A 25,279-nucleotide genomic window follows, 5' to 3' on the forward strand; every position below is an offset into this window, starting at 1 on the left:
CTGTGTGTCAGTGTGTGTGTGTGTGTGTGTGAGTTTTTTTTTTAGCCTGATCCTGATATCTACTGCCCTCGAAGGAATACAGTGCATGATGGGAAATCTGAGCAGACACATCTGACACTGTGAATCACCTGCCATGCCACGGCCAGAAACCTCTCTGTCTCACAGACACACACACACACACACACACTTGACACAACATGGTTAAACCTAGAAAACGTGTCATTACACACATTCAACAACACACACTCAGCATTATTTTGCTGACATTTACTGTTTTCTATGTCCACCGTGGGAATGTGCTTCAGCTCAGTCCCCACCCTACTGCTGCAGTATCTCTCTCTTTCCTCCCTTTCCCTCTCTCTCTCTCTCTCTCTCTCTCTCTCTCTCTCACACCATCCTCTTTATCTCTCCCCCCTCTCTCCCTTCCCTCACTTCCATCTCTCTCTCCTCCCCCTCTCTTCCCATCTCTCTCTCTCCTCCCCCACCTCACTCTCCCGCTCCCCCTTTTCTCTTTCCCTCTCCCTGCATCTCTCCCTCCCCATGTCACCCACCCTCTCTCTGTGTCTCTCTCTGTCCCCCCCTCTCTCTCTGTCTAGTGAATAATAGATGATGTGCTGTAGGTACAGAGTGCTGCTTTCTCTGTCAGATGACACAGACTGGGAGGAGGTGGCTCTTGTTCATGTCTGTTTCTACTGCAAGTATGTGTTTCTACTGAGATGATGTGTGTTTCTACTGCAAGTGTGTGTCTACATTACATTTCAATACTGCAGATCTTCTTTCCTGGTTCTCCCCTATTTAACCATCACCATCACTCACTCACACACACACACACCCTCTGCAGCAGTGTCAGTTCCAGTGTTATAGATCCTGCAGCGTGTGGCGTGTGTGTGTGTGAATGTAGTGGGAGCAGTGTGGACTGGTCTGGATAAACAGGGATTACAGGGAAAACAGTTGAGCCCGGCCCAATCTCTCCCTGTGTCTCATCAATCCTATGTGTGTGTGTATGTGTGCGTGCGAGTGTGAGTGTGAGTGTGTGCGAAGGCTCAAATTCCTTTGTGGATCGATACAGTGTTGATCTGAGGTTATTTAAAGTTCTGCCTCGGCTCAGAGAACTCAGTAGACCTGAAGACATCTTAGCTACCCAACCTCATCTGACATCACACTTTGGTTTAAATACTATTCGAAATCATATCAGCTACTTTATCTGGGCTTGATTGAGGCTGACTGGTGAAATAGAAACAATAGAATAGTCCCAAAGCTGCAAACCCTGCCCATCTGGCACTCCAAGCAGGCTAGAGAAAATACTCAAAAGTATTTGAAGGCTTTTCAAATACTAATTGAACCCAGATCTGGAAGACATTTTCGTTGTTCTTTCTCCACCCTGATCTGAGGCCAGGGTTTATATGTGGTCACAGAAACAAGTATAGTGTAGAGAATCATTGTACCATCTAAACTGCTGTGAAATGTCTTTTCCATAACCAAAAATATAGTATTTATAGCTGTTTGAAGCTGGTGTACACAACCGAAAGTAAAAGCTGCAAAAACAAAACTTAAGAGCAGAAGGGCTAGAACGCTTCTACCGCTTCTTAGACTTACTTTCAATGAAAATGACATATCTATAACTCACATTTCTATGTGAATTTGGTCAGGTTGCGCAAAAAGTTACATATTGTAGCTTTAAAATCTCTACGGGATCGGTGTCTCTATTCCGGGACGGTTGAGTTAACGTCCGCTGATGTGATTAGCATGACGTTGGAAATAACAAGAACATTTCCCAGGACATAGACATGTCTTATGTGGGCAGAAAGCGTCAATTCTTGTTAATCTAACTGCACTGTCCAATTTACAGTAGCTATTACAGTGAAAAAATACCATGCTATTGTTTGAGAGTGCACAACAACAAAAAACTGTTATCACCGCAACTGGTTTGATACTTCACCTCTGAAGGTAAATAATGTACTTACATTTAGTAATCTTGCTCTGATTTGTAATTCTGAGGGCCCCAGAGATAAAATGTAGCATAGTTTTGTTTTATAAAATACATTTTTATATTCAAATGTAGTAACTGGGTTCTACAGTTTGAACCACTGCTGTCTCTGGCTTCACACCCACCCCGCTCGGCCATATAGATGTGTGAAAGTTAGTATATAAGATAATGATCCATCATGTATGACATTCCTGGGAGTGTGTAAACTTAAATGTTGTATTACCATATTATTTTTGTATGTTCTCTATAGTTATGTGTTTGAAAATGTATCAATTGACCAATTCGACACATTTGGGTAGACTTGATATAAAATATTGTCCAGTATTGCAGTGCTTCACTGGATCAGCCTGAAACTTTGCACACACACTCCTTCCATCTAGTGGCCAAAATATGAATTGCGCCTGAACTGCAATATTATATTATGGCCTTTCTCTTGCATATCAAAAAAATTTGAAAACACGTTTTTTTATTTGTATTGTCTTTTACAAGATCTAATGTGTTATATTCTCCTACATTATTTTCACATTTCCACAAACTTCAGAGTGCTTCCTTTCAAATGGTATCAAGAATATGCATATCCTTGCTACAGGCAGTTAAAAATAAAAAAAGGGTCAGATCCTTAAGAGGTTGCGCCAAACTGATCAGGAAACAGTATTTATGATTTTTAATAATAATACAAATATTCCAAAACATCCATCCTGCTTGCAACAAGACACTGAAGTAATACTGCAAAAAATACAACACATTACTGAGTACCGCTCTCCATATTTCCAAGCATAGTGGTGGCTGCATAATTATATCAGTATGCTTGTAATCGTTAAAGACTGGTCAGTTTTTCAGGATACAAAATAAACAGAATGGGGCTAAGCACAGGCAAAATCCTAGATGAAAACTTGGTTCAGTCTGCTTTCCGCTAGACACTGGGAGATGAATTCACCTTTCAGCAGGACAATAACCTAAAACACAAGCTCAAATCTACACTGGAGTTGCTTACCAAGAAGACAATGAATGTTCCTCAGTGGCCGAGTTACAGTTAAAGACTTACATATTCTTCAAAATCTATGGCAAGACCTGAAAATTGTTGTCTAGCAATGATCAACAGCTAATTTGACAGAGCTTGAATAAAAATAAAAAAGAATAATCGGCCAATGTTGCACAATCCAGGTGTGGAAAGCTCTTAGAAACTTACCCAGAAAGACTCTCAGCTGTAATCGCTGCCAGATGTGCTTCTACAAAGTATTGACTCGGGTGTGAATACTTATGTAAATGGAATATTTCTGTATTTAATTTTCAATAAATTAGCAAACATTTCTAAAAGCAAGTTTTCACTTTGTGATTATGGGGTTTGTGTGAAGATAAGTGTTAGTAAACATTTATATTTAAGAATTTTTTCATTCAGGCTGTAACACAACAAATGTGGAGTAAGACAAAGGGGTATGAATACTTTCTGAAGGCACCGTATATACTGTACAGTACAGAGGCCCAGCCCGTATCTCTGACCTTATTAGTGTGTGAACAGCATCCCATTGCTATAACCCCATCCCATACTGACTAGTAATAAACTAGGGGTCCCCAATTAATTTCAGTCGTGGGCCAATTTTTCCTTGAGCGGATGATCGGGGGACCGGTACATAGTTATAAATAATTTGCACACTGAAAATTGACTTCAAGAATCCCAAACAGATATAGTATTTGATTTCTTTTCAATATTTTTTTTTACAAACCTTGATTAAGTTTGCCTGGCTACCCAGACTCCTTGCTCCGGCCAAACGCTACACCACGCCCACAGACGTTAGTTTCGTCTCCGCAACGAATCTGGATCTGAGTACCTCCCCGATGATTTCTAGAACGGAAAAATAGTCTAGCTGTTCTGACCGGTCCCGGAGACCGATGAGTTGGGTCAGAGCCAGAAAACACGTGGGTGAAGTGGCAGCTTGAAAATGACTCATTGGCTTTGATACTCTGATTGATTGGAGATGATCCAATTGCTGATTACTTTTTTGTACACTACACCTCATTTTGATGTCACCACAAACGACTTCAATGATGGCAGTCTCAGACTGAAGTATGTAGCGAACGATAGAGCAGTGGAAGAATTCAGTTTGAGTTGTCAGGCTATTGCCCTTACCCACCTATAGAAGAGGAAAAATATGTGAGAATGATGTTCATTGACTACAGCTCAGCGTGTCCCCTCCAAGCTCGTCACCAAGCTTACGACCCTGGGACTGAACGCCTCCCTCTGCAACTGGATCCTGGACTTCCTGACTGGCCGACCCCAGGTGGTGAGTGTAGGCATTGTTACAGACTCCCACCACCCAAGCCATAGACTGTTCTCTCTGCTTCCGCATGGCAAACGGTACCGGTGCATCAAGTCTGACACCAACAGACTCCAGAACAGCTCCTATCCCCATGCCATACGACTGCTAAATAGCTAACTAAATAGCTAACAAAATGGCTACACGGACTATCTGAGTTGACCCTTGTATTTTATTCTTATTTTTACTCTGTCTCTATGCACACTCACAGGGCCCTACACACTTACGCACACTGATACTCCAACACACATAAACAGTCACTCCATCATTTGCTCACACACACATAGTATGCACATACATTTATACTGACTACACACACCCACTCACATACAAACATCATATACGCTGCTGCTACTCTGTTGATCGTATTCTGTATCCTGATTGCTAGTCACCTTTACCACTATACATATCTACCTCTATCAATAAAGTATCCCTGCACATTGTAAATATGGTACTGGAACTGACCCTGGATATAGTATGCTTACTTACTTTATTGTGTTCTTGTTATTCCTTATTTTTATATCTTCTTTCTTTTTGTTCTACCTTGTTATTTCTAGTATTGTATTGTTATTGATTACTACATTGTTGGGGTTAGAGCTAGCAAGAAAGGCATTTCACTGTACTTCTGCATGTGACATTCAAACGTGAAACACAGATTTACCACCCAACACCACCTCCTGGGTCAGTGACTTGCTTATACACAGTATATCACTATCTGACAAGCTCCTATATATTATTGTTTCATCTCTCCCACAACAGTATACTCTCCCTCTAATACATATACACTAAGTATACAAAACATTAAGAACACCTGCTCTTTCCTTGGCTTAGAATGATCAGGTGAATCCAGGTGAAATCTATGATCCCTTATTGATGTCACTTGTTAAATCCACTTCAATCGGTGTATATGAAAGGGAGGAGACAGGTTAAAGAAGGAATTTTAAGTCTTTGAGACGCACCGGTTTGTGGGGGAGGGGGGGTGCAACTCAATATTAGGAAGGTGTTCCTGATGTTTGGTATAATCTCTCTGTGTGTGTGTGTGTGTGTGTGTGTGTGTGTGTGTGTGTGTGTGTGTGTGTGTGTGTGTGTGTGTGTGTGTGTGTGTGTGTGTGTGTGTGTGTGTGTGTGTGTGTGTGTGTGTGTGTGTGTGTGTGTGGTTCTACCTATGATGTGAAATAGAAATTGGATGAATCTACACAGACTGTGGCTGTGAGACAAAGGAATTGTATTACTTTTATATTACTTTAGAATCCCCGAGGGGAAATGGATTTGTCAACGCAGCAAACACAATAGACTTCTATAAAAACTCTCCCTTCTGAATGAACGCTCCATCCACTCCACCACTGCTTTGATCTCCTCCCATCAGGTCGGACATACCAGACAATAAAATGTTGCTCTGAACGCTTCGGTAGGAGGTTCAACCCTGGGGCTGTCACTATAATGAACAATTCTATGTGCTGTGCCTTCAGAAAGTATTCATACCCCTTGACTTTTCACATTTTGTTACGTTACAGCCTCATTCTAAAATGGATTAAATATAAAAAATCATCAGCAATCTACACACAATACCCCATAATGGCAGTGAAACATGTTTTTAGAAAGTTTTGCAAATGTATAACAAATTAAAACAGAAATACCTTATTTACATAATATTCAGACCTTTTGCTATGAGACTCAAAATTGAGCTCAGGTTCATCCTGTTTCCATTGATCATCCTTGAGATGTTTCTACAACTTGATTGGAGTCCACATGTGGTAAATTCAATTGACTGGACATGATTTGGAAAGGCACACAGCTGTTTATATAAGGTCCCACAGTTGACAGTGCATGTAGGAGCAAAAACCAAGCCATGAGGTTGAAGGATTTGTCCATAGAGCTCCGAGACAGGATTGATCTGGGGAAGGGTACCAAAACATTTCTGCAGCATTGAAGGTCGCCAAGAACACAGTCCCCTTCGTCATTCTTAAATGGAAGAAGTTTGGAACCACGAGAGCTGACCTCCTGGCCAAACTAAGCAATTGGGGGAGGAGGGCCTTGGTCAGGGAGGTGACCAAGAACCCGATGGTCACACTGACAGAGCTCCAGAGTTCCTCTATGGAGAAGAGAGAAACTTCCAGAAGGGCAACCATCTCTGCAACACTCCACCAATCAGGCCTTTATGGTAGAGTGGCCAGACAGAAGCCACTCCTCGGTAAAAGGCACATGACAGCCCGCTTGTTTGTCAAAAGGCACCTAAAGACTCTCAGACCATGAGAAACAAGATTCTCTGGCCTGAATGCCAAGCGTCACGTCTGGAAGAATGGGAGAAACTCCCCAAATACAGGTGTGCGAAGCTTGTAGCATCATACCCAAGAAGGCTCGAGGCTGTAATCGCTGTTAAAGGTGCTTCAAAAAAGTATTGAGTTAAGGGTCTGAATACTTATGTAAATGTAATATTTGCTAAAATTTCAGAAAATATGCTTTTGATTTGTCATTATGGAGTATTGTGTATAGTTTGATGAGGGATTTAAAAAAAAATCGATTTTAGAATAAGGCTGTAACGTTACAAAATGTGGAAAAAGTCAAGGCGTCTGAATTCTTTCCGAATGCAATGTATTGTGGAGTGACACTTAAATACATTTTCCTAACTAGAACTTGTGTCTCCATTAGTAATACCTGTGTGTGGCATGGGGCACTGCATGCCAGCTTTGTCTGTGTGCCAGCCTTTGCCAAGTCTCCAACCATCCCTCTCCATCTCTATCTCTCTCCTTCCTTCCTTCCTCCCCATCTCTCTCACTCTCTCCCCCCTCTCTCCATCTCTCTTTCTCTCTCCCTCCCCCCTCCCTCCAACCGTCTACCTCCCTCCCTCCCTTTCTCCAGTCTCTCTTGTCAACAATGGTAGCTGTTCAGATCTAATGATGTCGTAGTAGTAGAGCCAGTCGGTGTTAAATATCAACCGCTCCTGTGCCTTTTAAAACTCACTGACTGAAGGTTGGGATTCATTACCTAGGCAACACTATTTTGTACATTCTAAAAAGCCTCTGAGAAAAGGTCTCTTGCTCTCTTATTTTCTCTAATCATGCATATAAATATATTTCTCTAGGTGTGTTGTGTTTTGCTTGACTATAAATGTTTTGTGATTTTAGAACTTCCAGGCCCTCCCAAGGCAACCGGTGCAGATCACTAAGAAGCAATATGTTCAAGGTACAGTTAATCACACAACACACACACACATTCAAATCCGGTCTAATTATGCATTATGCACAGCCTCTCCATATGTTCAAGGTAAAATGAATCACCCCTACCACACACACACGCACGCACACAAACACACACACACACTGATCTTAACTTTTTTTGTACAGGCTTCCTACTTTTCACTCTGTCATTTAGGTTAGTATTGTGGAGTAACGACAATGTTGTTGATCCATTCTCAGTTTTCTCCTATCACAGCCATTAAACTCTGTAAATGTTTTAAAGTCACCATTGGCCTCAATCCCTGAGCAGTTTCCTTCCTCTCCGGCAACAGTTGTTTACAGGAGATTCGTCACACTAGTCTTGCAGACATGTACACGTTCTCTCCTTTTATTCACCCTGGTCATTACTAGTTCTATGGTTTTCTTTCTCCCTGCCTTCGGTGATTCGTAGGTGCTAGCATCAGCACCCCCTGCCCTGCCACTCACCCATCATATCCCCAGAGCACCTACTCATCAACTCTTTCTCTCGCTCTCTCTCTCTCTCTTTTTCTCTCTCTCTCAATTAAAGGACTTTATTGGCATGGGAAACATATGTTAACTTTGCCAATGCAAGTGAAGTAGACAATGAACAAAAGTGAAATAAACAATAACAATTAACAGTAAACATTATACAGAAGTTCCAAAAGAATAAAGCTATTTCAAATGTTTAGATTTTCTACTGCCAAGTTTACGCATTCACCATTACAGTGGAACGTTTTGTCCAGGAAGTTGTCTATAAGGGATTGAATTTGTTGTTGCCTAATTGTTTTCTGGTAGGTTTCCACACTACTTCGCTTCCATTTACAGCATTTCTTAATATTATTCACTTCCTTTGGCTTTGATGCCTCATGATTGAGTATTGCTCTGTTCAAGTAGACTGATTTTGCTGTGATCTGATAAGGGTGTCAGTGGGCTGACTGAACGCTCTGAGAGACTCTGGATTGAGGTCAGTGATAAAGTAGTCTACAGTACTACTGCCAAAAGATGAGCTATAGGTGTACCTACCATAGGAGTCCTCTCTCTCTCTCTCTCTCTCTCGCTCTCTCTCTTTCTCTCTCTGTGTGTCTCCTCCTGCTCTCCCCCTCTCTCCTTTTTTGACCTCACTTTCTCCCTCCATCAGTCACCCAGCTCCTCTTTGAAGGTGATTGAAGCGCTAATCAGTCCTTATTAGAGGTGTTACACTGTGTTTTGTTGCCCTGTGTGTGTGTGTGCATGCGCGGGTGTGCGTGCGTCCGACGTGTGTGCGTGCCTGTGTGTGTGTGACGTTGATGGTGATGGTGAACAGTAGGGGATGTTTTTCTCTTTTACTCAGTCGGGGTCAGCACTTACCTGCCCAGGATAATGACGTGGTGTTAGATTCGTCCTGATGGGATTCTGATTACCTCAACCAACGACCCAGCTTCTTACCTAGCTAGTTTACTGCTAACCACGACCCAGTTTCTTACCTAGCTAGTTTACTGCTAACCATGACCCAGTTTCTTACCTAGCTAGTTTACTGCTAACCATGACCCAGTTTCTTACCTAGCTAGTTTACTGCTAACCATGACCCAGTTTCTTACCTAGCTAGTTTACTGCTAACCATATAGTGGATAATGGACTAACTATTCATCTCTCCCTCTGTCTCTTTTTTTCTCTCACCTGTCTACTACATCGCTTTTCTCTTTCTCTCTGTCTCTTTCTCTCTCTCGCTGTCTTCTCCATTGCTCCTATGTATTTTTCCTACCTCACTATTTCTTACTATTTTTCCTTCTCATATTTCTATATAGAAAAAAACACTTACTTAATTATTTTTTCCTTTTTTAATTGAAGTCAGGAAATGTCCTCTAGTTAACTTCTCACACATGTTGTATTTATAGGGCTGCCACTTAATTAAAGCACTGACTGGCTGGCTGACTGGCTGGGAAACTCACCAGCACTACTCACTATAGAATGGAGAGGTGTCAAGGCTGTTATAACACATTTATAACCTGAACAGTGTTATTACATTATTCAGGCTCACTGTAGGATGGTAGCTGTTATATCTTTATAAAAGTGGAAGTTGGGGTATATAGCTGAGTATTTTATTTTATTTTAAATTCATTTTATTTTCTTTATCCAGGATAGTCCATTCAGTAACACTTGCCACTGTTTTCCAAGGAGTCCTGGGTAATAGGATTGTACTATATTAACATGATTGGTACAGTAATATGGTAAGGTAGGTTCATGGTGTCCCTCATGGCTGTGTGTTTGGTTCTCTCAGGAAAGGAAGCGGAGGTGGTGACGGTTCACCCACGGGCCATGTTCATCCCTCAGGACGGCTACACCTTCCTGGCTGCAGGTAGGCGAAGGTCACACTGGCCATATCATTCATTATTAGTGTACTTGTGTCAGCAAGTTATTCCCCATGCTTATTGTTATTATTCTCTTTTTTTATACTGCTGAAGCAAGCACTCTTTTCTTTAGGAAATGTACCTTTTCTAGTTGTTGTTTTTTAAACCCCCTTTTAGAACCAAGACACACAAAAGATATCAATTGAGTGAATGTTTCACTTTCAGGGGTTAATGTACTGTATCGTTTTCCCTTCATTTTATTTTGCTGGGCTCTAATAACTTGCCTGGGTGGGATCGAAGGAAAAGGTCTATCTATCGTTCTTCCCCCCCAGTACAGCTTTTCCTCATGGTCTGTGTAGAGTAGACTGAGCCATCTGAGATGTAGGCCTAGATTATACTGTATGTATGTTTGTACAGTTGAAGTCGGACGTTTACATACACGTTAGCCAAATACATTTAAACTCAGTTTTTCACAATTCCTGACATTTAATCCTAGTAAAAATTCCCTGTCTTAAGTCAGTTAGGATCACCACTTTATTTTAAGAATGTGAAATGTCAGAATAATAGTAGAGAGACTTATTAATTTCAGCTTTTATTTCTTTCATCACATTCCAAGTGGGTCAGAAGTTTACATACAATCAATTTGAATTTTTGGATAGCATTATACCTTTAAATTGTTTAACTTGGGTCAAATGTTTTGGGTAGCCTTCCACAAGCTTCCCACAATAAGTTTGGTGAATTTTGGCCCATTCCTCCTGACAGAGCTGGTGTAAATGAGTCAGGTTTGTAGGCCTCCTTGCTCGCACACGCTTTTTCAGTTCTGCCCACAAATTTTCTATGGGATTGAGGTCAAGGCTTTGTGATGGCCACTCCAATACCTTGCCTTTGTTGTCCTTAAGCCATTTTGCCACAACTTTGGAAGTATGCTTGGGGTCATTGTCCATTTGGAAGACCCATTTGCGACCAAGCTTTAACTTCCTGACTGATGTCTTGAGATTTTGCTTCAATATATCCACATCATTTTCCTTCCTCATGAGTTCATCTATTTTGTGAAGTGCACCAGTCCCTCCTGCAGCATAGCACCCCCACAACATGATGCTGCCACCCCCGTGCTTCACGGTTGGGATGGTGTTCTTCAGCTTGCAAGCCTCCCCCTTTTTCCTCCAAACATAACGATGGTCATTATGGCCAAATAGTTCTATTTTTGTTTCATCAGACCAGAGAACATTTCTCCAAAAAGTACGATTTTTGTCCCCATGTGCAATTGCAAACGGTAGTCTGTTTTTTTATGGCGGTTTTGGAGCAATGGCTTCTTCCTTGCTGAGCGGCCTTTCAGGTTATGTCGATATAGGACCCGTTTTACTGTGGATATAGATACTTTTGTACCTGTTTTGTCCAGCATCTTCACAAGGTCCTTTGCTGTTGTTCTGGGATTGATTTGCACTTTTAGCACCAAAGTACGTTCATCTGTAGGCGACAGAATGCGTCTCCTTCCTGAGCAGTATTGTAATGGGTGCGTGATGGTGGCAGGGAAGTCAGGCGCAGGAGAACGAACTTGGTATAAACGGAGTCGTTTAATAAGTGCTCACAAAACTCTGAAAACCAAAATATACAAAATAATAAAAGTGGGTACAAAACCCGTCGCGCACCAGAACATAACTTGCACATCACATACAAACAAACAATCACCGACAAGGACATGAGGGGAAACAGAGGGTTAAATACACAACATGTAGTTGATGAGATTGGAACCTGGTGTGATGTAAGACAAGACAAAACCAATGGAAAATGAAAAATGGATCATCGATGGCTAGAAGGTCGGTGACGTCGACCGCCGAACAAGGAGAGGGACCGACTTCGGCGGAAGTCGTGACAGGTATGATGAACGTGGTACCTTCAGGCGTTTGGAAATCGCTCCCAAGGATGAACCAGATTTGTGGAGATCTCCACATTTTTTTCTGAGTTCTTGGCTGATTTCTTTTGATTTTCCCATGATGTCAAGCAAAGAGGCACTGAGTTTGAAGGTAGTCCTTGAAATACATCCAGAGGTACACCTCCAATTGACTCAAATGATGTCAATTAGCCTATCAGAAGCTTCTAAAGCCATGACATCATTTTCTGGAATTTTCCAATCTGTTTAATTTAGTGTATGTAAACTTCTGACCCAGTGGATTTGTGATACAGTGAATTATAAGAGGAATAATCTGTCTGTAAACAATTGTTGGGAAAATGACTTGTGTCATGCACAAAGTAGATGTCCTTAACCGACTTGCCAAAACTATAGTTTGTTAACAAGAAATTTGTGGAGTGGTTGAAAAACAAGATTTAATGACTCCAACCTAAGTGTATGTAAACTTCCGACTTCAACTGTATGTATGTATGTGTGTGTGTGTGGGTGTTTAGGCCAAGATGATATTACCCTTAGGAGTTATCGACTGTAGATGCTCTATCTTTGGCCATCTTATTTTAATCCTGTTGGGATCAATAGGAAGATGCTAGTTGGTAGTGATTTTATCACAAAAAAAATCTAGCTGGAGCAGACCTTGCCGAAACAACTCTATTACACACACACATGGGCAAGCACATCCAGACACAAACACACAACCCCCCCATCCCACACATAGTATTCTCTGGGATACAAATGGTCTCAGAGGGAAATGTGATCTGACGCATAAAACATTGATGGAGAGATCTTTAGAAACTCCCCTTTATCTGCCTATCATCATCAGAAAACCACACACGCACACACACACACACACACACACTCACTCACTCACTCACTCACTCATGCACACACACACACACACACACACACCCTTTATCAGCCTATTATCAAAGCACACTGCACTAAACTAGCTATCTTTATACCAGCCAACCAATATTAAACCAGACAGGCCCAGCTCATCTAGCACAGTCAGGCAGACACATTTGATCATTTTATAGCCAATTTCATTCGGCTGCAGGAGGGAAATGTGATTGTTTTGTCATTTTTTATGAGAGGAGAGGGGATGATAGGGTTCCGGCGGAGAAAATTGTCCATGCCGCTGTCGAGAGTGACACTGTTGAGATAGACCAATGACTGTATATGAATGGACAAAGCCATCGATCATGTGACACCATTCATTCCTATGTGAAGACTCAGTAGTGCATTTGAAACCAAGGAAGTCGGTTAAGATGGCATCTCATGGAGACAGCATGCGCAGTTTGAGCTACTCCAGAAAGAGACGTTGCAGGCTAGATCAGTGCTGCCGTTTCTCAGTGAGTGTCTCAAGTTGAAGGCCGGCCGGGGTACTGCAGGCTGCCATTAGCAACTCAATTAACCTTATAACTTCTTCTGTGTGCGATTTTTTAATAATTTGTTCAAGGACATACATCTGGTGTTCTAGAAGCCAATGTGTCGGTATGTGTGTGTCTACGTTTGCAAGATGGGAGTGACTCGGTCAGTTGTTTGTGTGTCCGTTTGTGTGTGTGTGTGTGTGTGTGTCCTTGTGGGTGTGCCTGTGTCATTAAGCTCATCTAAAGACATCGGTAGCTCGCTAGATAGTAATTTGGCTAAAAACAATGTATTACCGAGCTGATCGTTGCTGCTCAGCGTTATCATGGCTTCAAACATCGCTGTCGGTGATGTCGAATCCAGCGTTTTTAGCTTCAGAGTGATTCGTTAGTGTTCTGCAGCTGTACCGTTTCGTAGTTAGATTTACTATCTCTTTTAAAAAACGGAGCCAGTGACTTGTGCGTGAGTATTAACAACATACGCTGTGACATCGTTGCGTGAGACCAGTCATTGAGTACGGCCATGTGTAACCCCACCCACAAGCCTACTTGGTTGGAGGTCAGTACCAGGTATCAAACGAGGCTGGATATATCCCGCTTGGTTCCAGGAATCAAGCGGGCCATGGGCAAGTGGGAATGAAGTAGGAACCGTGATATTCACAGCAAGGCACGGCCCTACAGTGGAAAAACATCATTAGAGGCTAATAGCTGAGTACACTTTTGTTTTACTGTGGAGAGAGAATACAGGGTCGGCCATCGACATTCTCATCAAGCCCAGTTTGGAACCCCAGCACTAAAATCAATGTTCAATCCACTAATTGAATTACACTGAATTACAGTGTGATGTGTGTGTCAGCATTCCCCCTCTATCTCTTTCTCTCCAGTAGGTGTATGTCAGTAATGGTAATTCTCTTGAACATTCCAGCCTGACAGCAGTATGATAAGGGATAGCAAGGTGTGGTTCACACATACACACACAGACAACAGAGACAGGGGTCTGTCTGTCTATCTGGAGAGGAACATGTGCAAGTGTGTCATCGTCATGTGATAGGCTGTGTTTGGGAGGGAGGGGTCTTGGAGATGGGAGGTGGGGGGGTGTCACAGATTATAAGGGGTTAGGGGGTTCGGGGTGTTAATGGGATGGGGGTAAGGTAACTCAGGCCCCGAGGCGTCTCACAGGAGGGGCTGGCTGCCTGCCTGCCTGCCTCATCAGCCATTCTCTCTCATCTGACAACAGGACCAGGCGGGGAGGAACACTCATCTGTTCCCATCCTCTCTCTCTTGCTCTCCCTCTCTTTCTGTATCTGCCTCCTCCCCATTATTTTCTCTCTCTCCACCTCTCCCATCCCTCTCTCTCTCTCTTTCTCTCTCTCTCTCAACACACATGTTGTTTACAACCTCTCCCTCTATTCTCTTATCTCTCTTTGCCTTTCTGTTAAATGACATTACCGCTGACTACCTGGTTCATTATCAGCTGATTACATTGTCAGTTAATATACAAATGTTGAGCGATGATGGTAGTGAAAATGATCAGTAGTGTGGATGAGAATGATGGTGGTGTGTGTGTCAGATTTCTGCCAGGTGGAACTGCGTCTGCTGGCTCACCTCTCGTCAGACCCTGAGCTGCAGAGGATCTTCAACAACCCACAGGCCGACGTCTTCACCATGCTGGCCTCACAGTGGTGGGTCACACACACACACACACACACACACACACACACACACACACACACACACACACACACACACACACACACACACACACACACACACACACACACACACACACACACACACACACACACTTAAACACAAACAGTCTCGCAGTGGGGGGTATCACAGACAAACAGTCTCTCAAACTCTATTGACACACACACACAGTCTTGCAGTTTTTAGTATCATACACACACACATACTAATATGATATTCAATCATCTCACACAGTTTTGCCTCTCGTTTCATAGTTCTATGACCTCTGATTTCCTCTCCTCCCTGCACTAGCTAGTTTCCTCCTCTCTGTCTGTCTTTTAGTTGTACTCAACAGGACTGCTTTGGGCATGCTCAGTTCACACACCACTCAGCCGTTTGGGATGAGCCTATCAACCCAGACACACACACACACACACACACACACACACACACACACACACACACACACACACACACACACACTCATCCACAGAGCCTCATACTGTATTCCCACGTTCACACTCTCTCACACACACACACAGCCCATCAGTCTGCCCAAACCGCAGCATCACTTCAAACGCTCGCAGCCTTGTTGCCATGACTACAGCAGCAACCGGCGTATGAGGCTCCTTCCTCTCTGTCAGGGCACCCCCAGGCCGGTCGCCGCAGTGATTACATGGTCGCTTTTTGAAATGTGTGTGTGCATGTTAAAAAGGGACCCTGTGGTGAGAAAAACAAGGGAGACCATTAGAACTGTTAGAACCCTCTGTCAGAACACTGTTAACCCACTGATAGAACTGTTGGTACACTGATAGAACTGTTGCTATACTGATAGAACTGTTGCTACACTGATAGAACTGTTGGTACACTGATAGAACTGTTGCCACACTGATAGAACTGTTGCTACACTGATAGAACTGTTGTTACACTGATAGAACTGTTGGCACACTGATAGAACTGTTGCTCTCGACCTTCGCCTCTCCCGAGTCTGTACGGGAGTTGCAGAGATGAAACATGACTGTAACTACCAATTGGGTACCACGAAATTGGGCCGAAAAAGAGGTAAAAAAAAAGAAATAAAAAAAGAACTGTTAGAACACTGTTAGAACGCTGTTAGAACACTGTTAGAACGCTGTTAGAACTGTTAGAATGCTGTTATAACTGTTCGAACGCTGTTAGAACGCTGTTCGAACTGTTAGAACGCTGTTAGAACTGTTAAAACTGTTAGAACGCTGTTAGAACTGTTAGAACGCTGTTAGAACTGTTAAAACTGTTAGAACGCTGTTAGAACTGTTTGATGCTGTTAGATCTGTTAAAACGCTGTTAGAACACTGTTGGAACTGTTAGAATGCCGTTAGGACTGGTAGAACTTTTAGAATGCTGTTAGAACACTGTTAGAACTGTTAGAATGCTGTTAGAACACTGTTAGAACTCTGTTAGAACTGTTAGAACGCTGTTTGAATGCTGTTAGAACGCTGTTAGGACGCTGTTACAACTCTGTTACAACGCTGTTAGGACGCTGTTAGAACTCTGTTAGAACGCTGTTAGAACTGTTAAAACGATGTTAGAACTGTTAAAACGCTGTTAGAACACTGTTAGAACGGTTTTAGGAAACTGTTAGGACACTGTTAGAACGCTGTTAGGAAACTGTTAGAATGCTGTTAGAATGCTGTTAGAACGCTGTTATAACTGTTAGAACACTGTTTGAATGCTGTTAGAACGCTGTTAGAACGCTGTTAGAACTGTTAGAATGCTGTTAGAACTGTTAAAACTATGTTAGAATGTTGTTAGAACACTGTTAGAACTCTGTTTGGACGCTGTTTCGACGCTGTTAGAATGCTGTTAGAACGCTGTTAGAACTGTTAGAACGCTGTTTGAATGCTGTTGGTACGCTGTTAGGACGCTGTTTGAACTGTTAGAACACTTTTAGAACACTGTTAGAACTGCTAGAATGCTGTTAGAACGCTGTTAGAACTCTGTTAGAACTGTTAGAACGCTGTTGGAACGCTGTTAGAACGCTGTTAGAATGCTGTTAGGACACTGTTAGGACACTGTTAGAACTGTTAGAACGCTGTTAGAATGCTGTTTGAACTGTTAGAACACTGTTAGAACGCTGTTAGAACTGTTAGAACGCTGCTAGAATGCTGTTAGAACGCTGTTAGAACACTGTTAGAACGCTGTTAGAACTGCTAGAACGCTGCTAGAACGCTGTTAGAACTGTTAGAACGCTGTTAGAACGCTGTTAGGACGCTGTTAGAACTGTTAAAATGATGTTAGAACTGTTAGAACGCTGTTAGAACACTGTTAGAATGTTTTTAGAATGCTGTTAGAACACTGTTAGAACTGTTAGAACGCTGATTGAACTGTTAGAACGCTGTTAGAACACTGTTAGAACTGTTAGACCGCTCTTAGAATGCTGTTAGAACGCTGTTAGAACTGTTAGGACGCTGTTACAACTCTGTTAGAACGCTGTTAGGACGCTGTTAGAACTGTTAGAACGCTGTTGGAACGCTGTTTGAACTGTTAGAACACTGTTAGAACTGTTAGAATGCTCTTAGAATGCTGTTAGAACGCTGTTAGAACGCTGTTAGAACTGTTAAAACGCTGTTTGAACTGTTAGAACGCTGTTATAATGCTGTTAGAACACTGTTAGAATGCTATTAGAACGCTGTTAGAACGCTGTTAGAACTGTTAGAACACTGTTAGAACACTGTTTGAACTGTTAGAACACTGTTAGAACTGTTAGAATGCTGTTTGAACTGTTAGAACGCTGTTAGAACACTGTTAGAACTGTTAGAACGCTGCTAGAATGCTGTTAGAACACTGTTAGAATGTTGTTAGAATGTTGTTAGAACACTGTTAGAACACTGTTAGAACACTGTTAGAACTGTTAGAACGCTGTTTGAACTGTTAGAACACTGTTAGAACGCTGTTAGAACACTGTTAGAACTGTTAGAACGCTGTTAGAACACTGTTAGAACACTGTTAGAATGCTGTTGGAACGCTGTTTAAACTGTTAGAAGGCTTTTAGAACGCTGTTAGGACGCTGTTAGAACTGTTAAAACGATGTTAGAACTGTTAGAACGCTGTTAGGACACTGTTAGAACGCTGTTAGGACACTGTTAGAACTGTTAGAATGCTGTTAGAACACTGTTAGAATGTTGTTAGAACGCTGTTAGAACACTGTTATAACACTGTTAGAACTGTTAGAACGCTGTTTGAACTGTTAGAACGCTTTTAGAACACTGTTAGAACGCTGTTTGAACTGTTAGAACACTGTTAGAACGCTGTTAGGACACTGTTAGAACACTGGTTGAACGCTGTTAGAACACTGTTAGAACGCTGTTAGAACACTGTTAGAACTGTTAGAACGCTCTTAGAATGCTGTTAGAACACTGTTAGAATGTTGTTAGAACGCTGTTAGAACACTGTTAGAACTGTTAGAACGCTGTTTGAACTGTTAGAACGCTGTTAGAACACTGTTGGAACGCTGTTTGAACTGTTAGATTACTGTTAGAACGCTGTAAGGACACTGTTAGGACTGTTAGAACGCTGGTTGAACGCTGTTAGAACACTGTTAGAACTGTTAGAACGCTGTTAGAACACTGTTAGAACACTGTTAGAATGCTGTTAGAACGCTGTTAGAATGCTGTTAGAACGCTGTTTGAACTGTTAGAACGCTGTTAGAACGCTGTTTGAACTGTTAGAACACTGTTAGAACGCTGTTAGGACACTGTTAGAACTGTTAGAATGCTGTTAGAACACTGTTAGAACTGTTAGAACGATGTTAGAACACTGATAGAATGCTGTTAGAACACTGTTAGAACACTGTTAGAACGCTGTTAGAACTGTTAAAATGCTGTTAGAACTGTTAGAACACTGTTAGAACGCTGTTAGAACTGTTAAAATGCTGTTTGAACTGTTAGAACACTGTTAGAACGCTGTTTGAACTGTTAGAACGCTGTTAGAACGCTGTTAGAACGCTGTTGGAACACTGTTAGAACGCTGCTAGAACGCTGTTGGAACACTGTTAGAACACTGTTAGAACGCTGTTAGGACACTGTTAGAACGCTGTTAGGACACTGTTAGAACGCTGTTAGAATGCTGTTTGAACTGTTAGAACACTGTTAGAACGCTGTTAGAACTGTTAGAACGCTGTTAGAACTGTTAGAACGCTGTTAGAATGCTGTTAAGACGCTGTTAAGACGCTGTTAGAACTGTTAAAACGATGTTAGAACGCTGTTAGGACACTGTTAGAACGCTGTTAGGACATTGTTAGAACGCTGTTAGAACACTGTTAGAACGGTTAGAATGCTGTTAGAACACTGTTAGAATGTTTTTAGAATGCTGTTAGAACACTGTTAGAACTGTTAGAACTCTGTTTGAACTGTTAGAACGCTGTTAGAACACTGTTTGAACTGTTAGAACACTGTTAGAATGCTGTTAGGACACTGTTAGAACGCTGGTTGAACGCTGTTAGAACACTGTTAGAACTGTTACAACGCTGTTAGAACACTGTTAGAATGCTGTTAGAACACTGTTAGAATGCTGTTTAAACTGTTAGAACGCTGTTGGAACGCTGTTTGAACTGTTAGAACACTGTTAGAACGCTGTTAGGACACTGTTAGAACTGTTAGAATGCTCTTAGAATGCTGTTAGAACGCTGTTAGAACGCTGTTAGAACTATTAAAACGCTGTTTGAACTGTTAGAACGCTGTTTGAACTGTTAGAACGCTGTTATAATGCTGTTAGAACACTGTTAGAATGCTATTAGAACGCTGTTAGAACGCTTTTAGAACTGTTAGAGCACTGTTAGAACACTGTTTGAACTGTTAGAACACTGTTAGAACTGTTAGAATGCTCTTTGAACTGTTAGAATGCTGTTAGAACACTGTTAGAACTGTTAGAACGCTGCTAGAATGCTGTTAGAATGCTGTTAGAACGCTGTTAGAACTGTTAGAATGCTGTTAGAACTGTTAAAATGATTTTAGTACGTTGTTAGAACGCTTTTAGGACACTGTTAGGACACTGTTAGAATGCTGTTAGGACACTGTTAGAACGCTGTTAGAATGCTGTTTGAACTGTTAGAACAATGTTAGAATGCTGTTAGGACACTGTTAGAATGCTGTTAGGACACTGTTAGAACGCTGTTAGAATGCTGTTTGAACTGTTAGAACACTGTTAGAATGCTGTTATAACTATTAGAACGCTGTTAGAACGCTGCTAGAATGCTGTTAGAACGCTGTTAGAACGCTGTTAGAACGCTGTTAGAACTGTTAGAACGCTTTTAGAACTGTTTGAACACTGTTAGAACTCTGTTAGAACTGTCAATAACACTGTTAGAACACTGTTAGAACGCTGTTAGAACTCTGTTAGAACTCTGTTAGAACTGTTAGAACGCTGTTAGAACTGTTACAATGCTGTTTGAACTGTTAGAACACTGTTAGGACGTTGTTAGAACGCTGCTAGAATGCTGTTAGAACACTGTTAGAACTGTTAGAACGCTGTTTGAACTGTTAGAACGCTGTTAGAACACTATTAGAACGCTGTTTCAACTGTTAGAACACTGTTAGAACAGTGTTAGAACTGTTAGAATGCTGTTAGAACTGTTAGAACGCTGCTAGAACGCTGTTAGAACGCTGTTAGAACGCTGTTTGAACACTGTTATAACTGTTTGAACACTGTTAGAACGCTGTTGGAACTGTTAATAACACTGTTAAAACACTGTTAGAACTCTGTTAGAACTCTGTTTGAACGCTGTTTGAACACTGTTTGAACACTATTAGAACTGCTAGAACACTATTAGACTGCTGTCTAGAATAGATAAATACTCTGTCCACCAGGTGGTGCTGAGCACTTTTAATTTGTCTTTAGCCCCAACCATCTGACTCCACAATTTGACAGCTCTGCGTGCGTGCGTGCGTGCGTGCGTGCGTGCGTGTGTGCGTGAAAGAGAGTGAGAGGGCTGGAGGTACTACAGATAAAACGGTTTGAAAGTCTGTCCCTGAGGCTACCGGCAATGAAACTGTGAGAGAGAAATAACAGGTAGAGATGGAGAGAACAGATAGAGGGAGAGAAAACAAAGAGGGCGAGAGGACATATATAGAGAAAGATAAACCAGAGAGAGAGGGAATAACAGAGAGAGAGAGAGTGTTGAAGCTTATCATGTCGATAATCAGAGTATGTGTGTGTGTATGTGTCCATGTGTGTGCATGTCTCTGTGCATCTGTGTGTGAGTATGTTCTGTGATGTGATGTTACAGTCCCTTGTCAGGCCCTTTGGGACTCTCACTTTGCAGACAGAGTTGCACTCCAGTAGGACTTCCTTACATAACATCTCTCTCTCTCTCTTTCTCCCCACCCCCTCTCTCTTCCCCTACTCTCTCTCTTCCTTCTCTCTCTGTCTCTCTAGGAAGGGTGTGAGTGAAGGAGAAGTGAGTTCAGAGGATAGAGAGCATGCCAAGCGTATCGTCTACTCTGTGGTGTATGGAGCAGGTGAGAAGAACTACCCACATGACTCAGTTAGTTAGCCACATCACTTCAGTCGCCCTTAACCAGGGAAAGAGAGAGAGTGGGAGAGGAAGAAAGAGAGAGAGAGTGGAAGAGGAAGAAAGAGAGAGAGAGTGGAAGAGGAAGAAAGAGAGAGAGAGTGGAAGAGGAAGAAAGAGAGAGCGAGAGAGTGGGAGAGGAAGAGAGAGAGAGTGGGAGAGGAAGAAAGAGAGAGGGAGAGAGAGTGGGAGAGAAAGAAAGGGAGAGATTGGGAGAGGAAGAAAGAGAGAGAGTGGGAGAGGAATACAGAGAGAGAGAGAGAGAGAGTGGGAGAGGAAGAAAGAGAGAGAGTGGGAGAGGAATACAGAGAGAGAGAGAGAGAGAGTGGGAGAGGAAGAAAGAGAGAGGGAGAGAGAGTGGGAGAGGAAGAGAGAGAGTGGGAGAGGAATAAAAAGAGAGAGTGAGAGAGGAAGAGAGAGAGTGGGAGAGAAAGAAAGAGAGAGGGAGAGAGAGTGGGAGAGGAAGAGAGAGAGTGGGAGAGAAAGAAAGAGAGAGGGAGAGAGAGTGGGAGAGGAAGAGAGAGAGTGGGAGAGAGAGTGGGAGAGGAAGAGAGAGAGAGGGAGAGAGAGTGGGAGAGGAAGAGAGAGAGTGGGAGAGGAATAAAAAGAGAGAGTGGGAGAGGAAGAAAGAGATAGAGAGAGAGAGTAGTGGCATGGATATTAGGGTGATGGTAATGATAGCAGTTTAATGATGGTGGTGGTAGTAGTAATGATGATGGTAGTTGTAGTACTGATCTATTGGTGAAGATGACAGTTATTTAGTTATAATTTAGTTAAAGTTTCATTTCCCATGTTTAGCTTTTTATATTTATTACATTTCTACTATATTGTTGTTATTTTTGTATTTAATTTTGTATTATTATTTACTACCATTTTATATAATTCTTTGTTATTGTTAATAATTTTATTACAATGTATATTGTATACATTGTTGCCTTGGCAATATTGACACAATGTTTTTCATGCCAATAAAGCAGCTTGAATTTTAATTTGAGAGTGGGAGTGGAAGAAAGAGAGAGAATGGGGGAGGAAAAAACAGAGAGGGAGCAAGAATGTAGAAAGGGCCCATGTGGCCTAAGTATGCCTTCTTCATTTGTGGCCCGTTTAATACTCACTCACTCGCACACACAACACAACACAACACATTTCCCTGCTGTAGCCAATGGAAACTATTTCAAAACGCTGGCCCAATGACCATAGATTTCTAACGTGGAGGGAATGTGTATCATAAAAGTGTAATGTGTGTGAGTGTGTGTGTCTGTGTGTGTAAGACTATTCTGTATCTGGGTCACTTTGCATTGTCTGTTATGTATTTCTAGCCTGTTGATTAACAGCTTGTTATATGAGTGTTGTTGTTTGTGTGAGACTGAGTCACACACTTTGCTGCTGTATCTGGACCTCACTGTTGGCTCACACTCATCAAGAGGCTCACACTCACACACACACACACACACAGCCTTGTACAACTAACCTTGTGGGGACACACGATTCAGTCCCATTCAAAATCAAATTGTCCCCAACCTTTACCTGTAAACCTTAACTTAACCTTAAACCTAACCCTAGCTCCTAACCCCAACTCTAAACTTAATTCTAACTCTAACACTAATTCTAACCTTAACCCTAAACCCCCGAGAAATCGCATTTGACCTTGTGTGGACTAATAAAATGTCCCCAGTTGGTAAAATGTTTGTAAGTTTACTATTCTTGTGAGTATAGTTAAACACGTCCACACACACACACACACACACACACACACACACACACACACACACACACACACACACACACACACACACACACACGTGTGCGTAGCAGTAAGGGAGCCTTCAGGCTGTGCTGTCAGGCAGGCAGTAGTAGAGGATTGGGAGACGTTGAGAGGTTGTGATGGCTGGCAGTGGTCTGGCAATGGTTTTGTGTGTGTGTGTGTGTGTGTGTGTGTGTGTGTGTGTGTGTGTGTGTGTGTGTGTGTGTGTGTGTGTGTGAGAGAGAGAGAGTCGACAAGCCTCTCCCGTCCGCAGTTCAGAGATCAGACGAGTGCAGTATTATTGCCCGGGAACCACCACTCAGACTCACGCACACACACATACATTAGACACACACACAGTTACAGCTCTGACATGTATGGGTGTTTGTCTTTTCACAGATGAGTGCGTTCAGTGACAAAGGGACTTTGATGGAGTATTCTTTGGTCTTTCAATGACATGTGGCGTTATGGCTCTGTGTGTGTGTGCATGCGTGTGCATGGTAGAGAGGGAAGGAAGCCTCACGGCTGATTTGAATGTTTTTAATAGCATAAGACGTGATACATTGTGTATCTGTCGTCAATGAGGATAAGAGGAGCTGAGAAAGGAGGAGAAAGACACAGGGAGGAAAGGAGAGGGGGTTAGTGGAGTAAGGGAGAGCGTTCGTTTTCAGCGTAGACAGCCTTCCTAGTGGCTCGTCTCCTTGGTTACGGAATACTAAAAGGAAGCTTTCTCCTGGAGACAATAATCAGGCAGAGAGAGAAGAGGAGGGGGGAGGGGTGGTATTGGCCATGGAGACAGACACACACAAATGGGTCAGAAGAGAAAGAGGCCAAGTGTTGACTGTTGCACTCTGGGAGAGGGACAGAGGGAAAGAGAGAGGAAGAAAGAGAGGAGAGAAAAAGAGACTGAATAGGAAAAGAGGTGTGGGAGAGAGGAAGAAAGAAAGAGGAGAGAGAGAGATGGATGTGGAGGAGAGAGAGAGATGGATGTGGAGGAGAGAGATAGAGAGATGTGGAGGAGAAGGAGAGAGAGAGATGTGAGTGAGCAGTAACGAGGCTAGAGGGTCACACAGGACTGACCTCATTCAGCTGGTATGTGGTGCCTCTCACACACACACACACACACACACACACACACACACACACACACTACTGCCTTCTTGCACCCCTTACTCACCCTGTGGCAGCCAGTTGCCTTCGCTCACTCCCTACAATAGACCTTCTCCTCACTCACACACACACACACATCTCCAGTGGTAAACCGTTATCAGGTGAAGGGTCAAAAATGCTAATCACACCCCTTTAGTATGTCATTTCTAGCCTGGTCATATGGTGTGTCTAAATCCAGTGTTACTCATTTTAAATTCATTGGATTTCATTTCTACCAACTGAGGTACTCAAAGCGCTTCACATAGTAGGGGGAAACTCACCTCATCCACCACCAATGTGTGGATGAGGCGGCCACACTTCAGCTATCAGGTGGAGAGGTGAGGAGTGATATATGCCAATTAGGAAGGAGGGGGATGATTAGGTGGCCATGATGGAATGGGGCCAGGTTGGGAATTTAGCCGCGATAGCGAGGTTAACACCCCTACTCTTACGATAAGTCAGGATACCCGTTTAACGTCCCATCCGAAAGACAGCACCCTAAGGGCAATTTCCCCTTCACTGCCCTAGGGCATTGGGATCTCCTTAGACCAGAGGGAGTTCCCCCTACTGGCCCTCCAACACTGCTTCCAGCAACATCTGGTCTCCCATCCAGGTAGCTACCCTGCTTAGGTTCAGAAGCTAGCCAGCAATAGGATGCAGGGTGGTATGCTGCTGAAGGGAAATAACATTAGATTTGAGCATTTGTGGCCTCCATTTACCTAAAATGTATCATTGGTGTTCCCACTCCTACTAGTGGTACAATGTTATCATAGTGGTAAAAATGATTTAAAGTCATTGAGCTACCATATTACAGATGTAGGATCTTAATTTGAGCGAGTTTGCTACAGCAGGAAAATAATCCTGAAGCAACAGGAAATGTGAATGATCAAGTCAGAAATGTCAGAGTGGAAATTACAAAATTCAGAAGCCTTTTGAAGTGGAGACATTTTCTTTTTTACAGCCAAATCTCTATTTTTGATGTAAATGGCATCCGTTGGATGGTCCAGACAACTTTTTTGTGATTTCATTTGTTTTTGAGAAAATCAGCATT

General features: G+C 42.4%; 1 protein-coding gene across 1 annotated transcript in view; it reads left to right on the forward strand.

Annotated features, from left to right (window-relative positions):
- poln (polymerase (DNA directed) nu) overlaps positions 1-25,279 on the forward strand; it is a 76,260-nt gene that overhangs the window by 36,077 nt on the left and 14,904 nt on the right. The window contains exons 15-18 of the mRNA XM_029760333.1: positions 7,428-7,485; positions 9,757-9,834; positions 14,670-14,781; positions 21,200-21,282. Coding sequence (XP_029616193.1) covers positions 7,428-7,485; positions 9,757-9,834; positions 14,670-14,781; positions 21,200-21,282 — 331 coding nt within the window. The remainder of the gene's footprint in view (positions 1-7,427; positions 7,486-9,756; positions 9,835-14,669; positions 14,782-21,199; positions 21,283-25,279) is intronic.

This window comes from Salmo trutta, chromosome 8 (genome assembly GCF_901001165.1).
Source record: "Salmo trutta chromosome 8, fSalTru1.1, whole genome shotgun sequence".
Classification (NCBI taxonomy): domain Eukaryota; kingdom Metazoa; phylum Chordata; class Actinopteri; order Salmoniformes; family Salmonidae; genus Salmo; species Salmo trutta.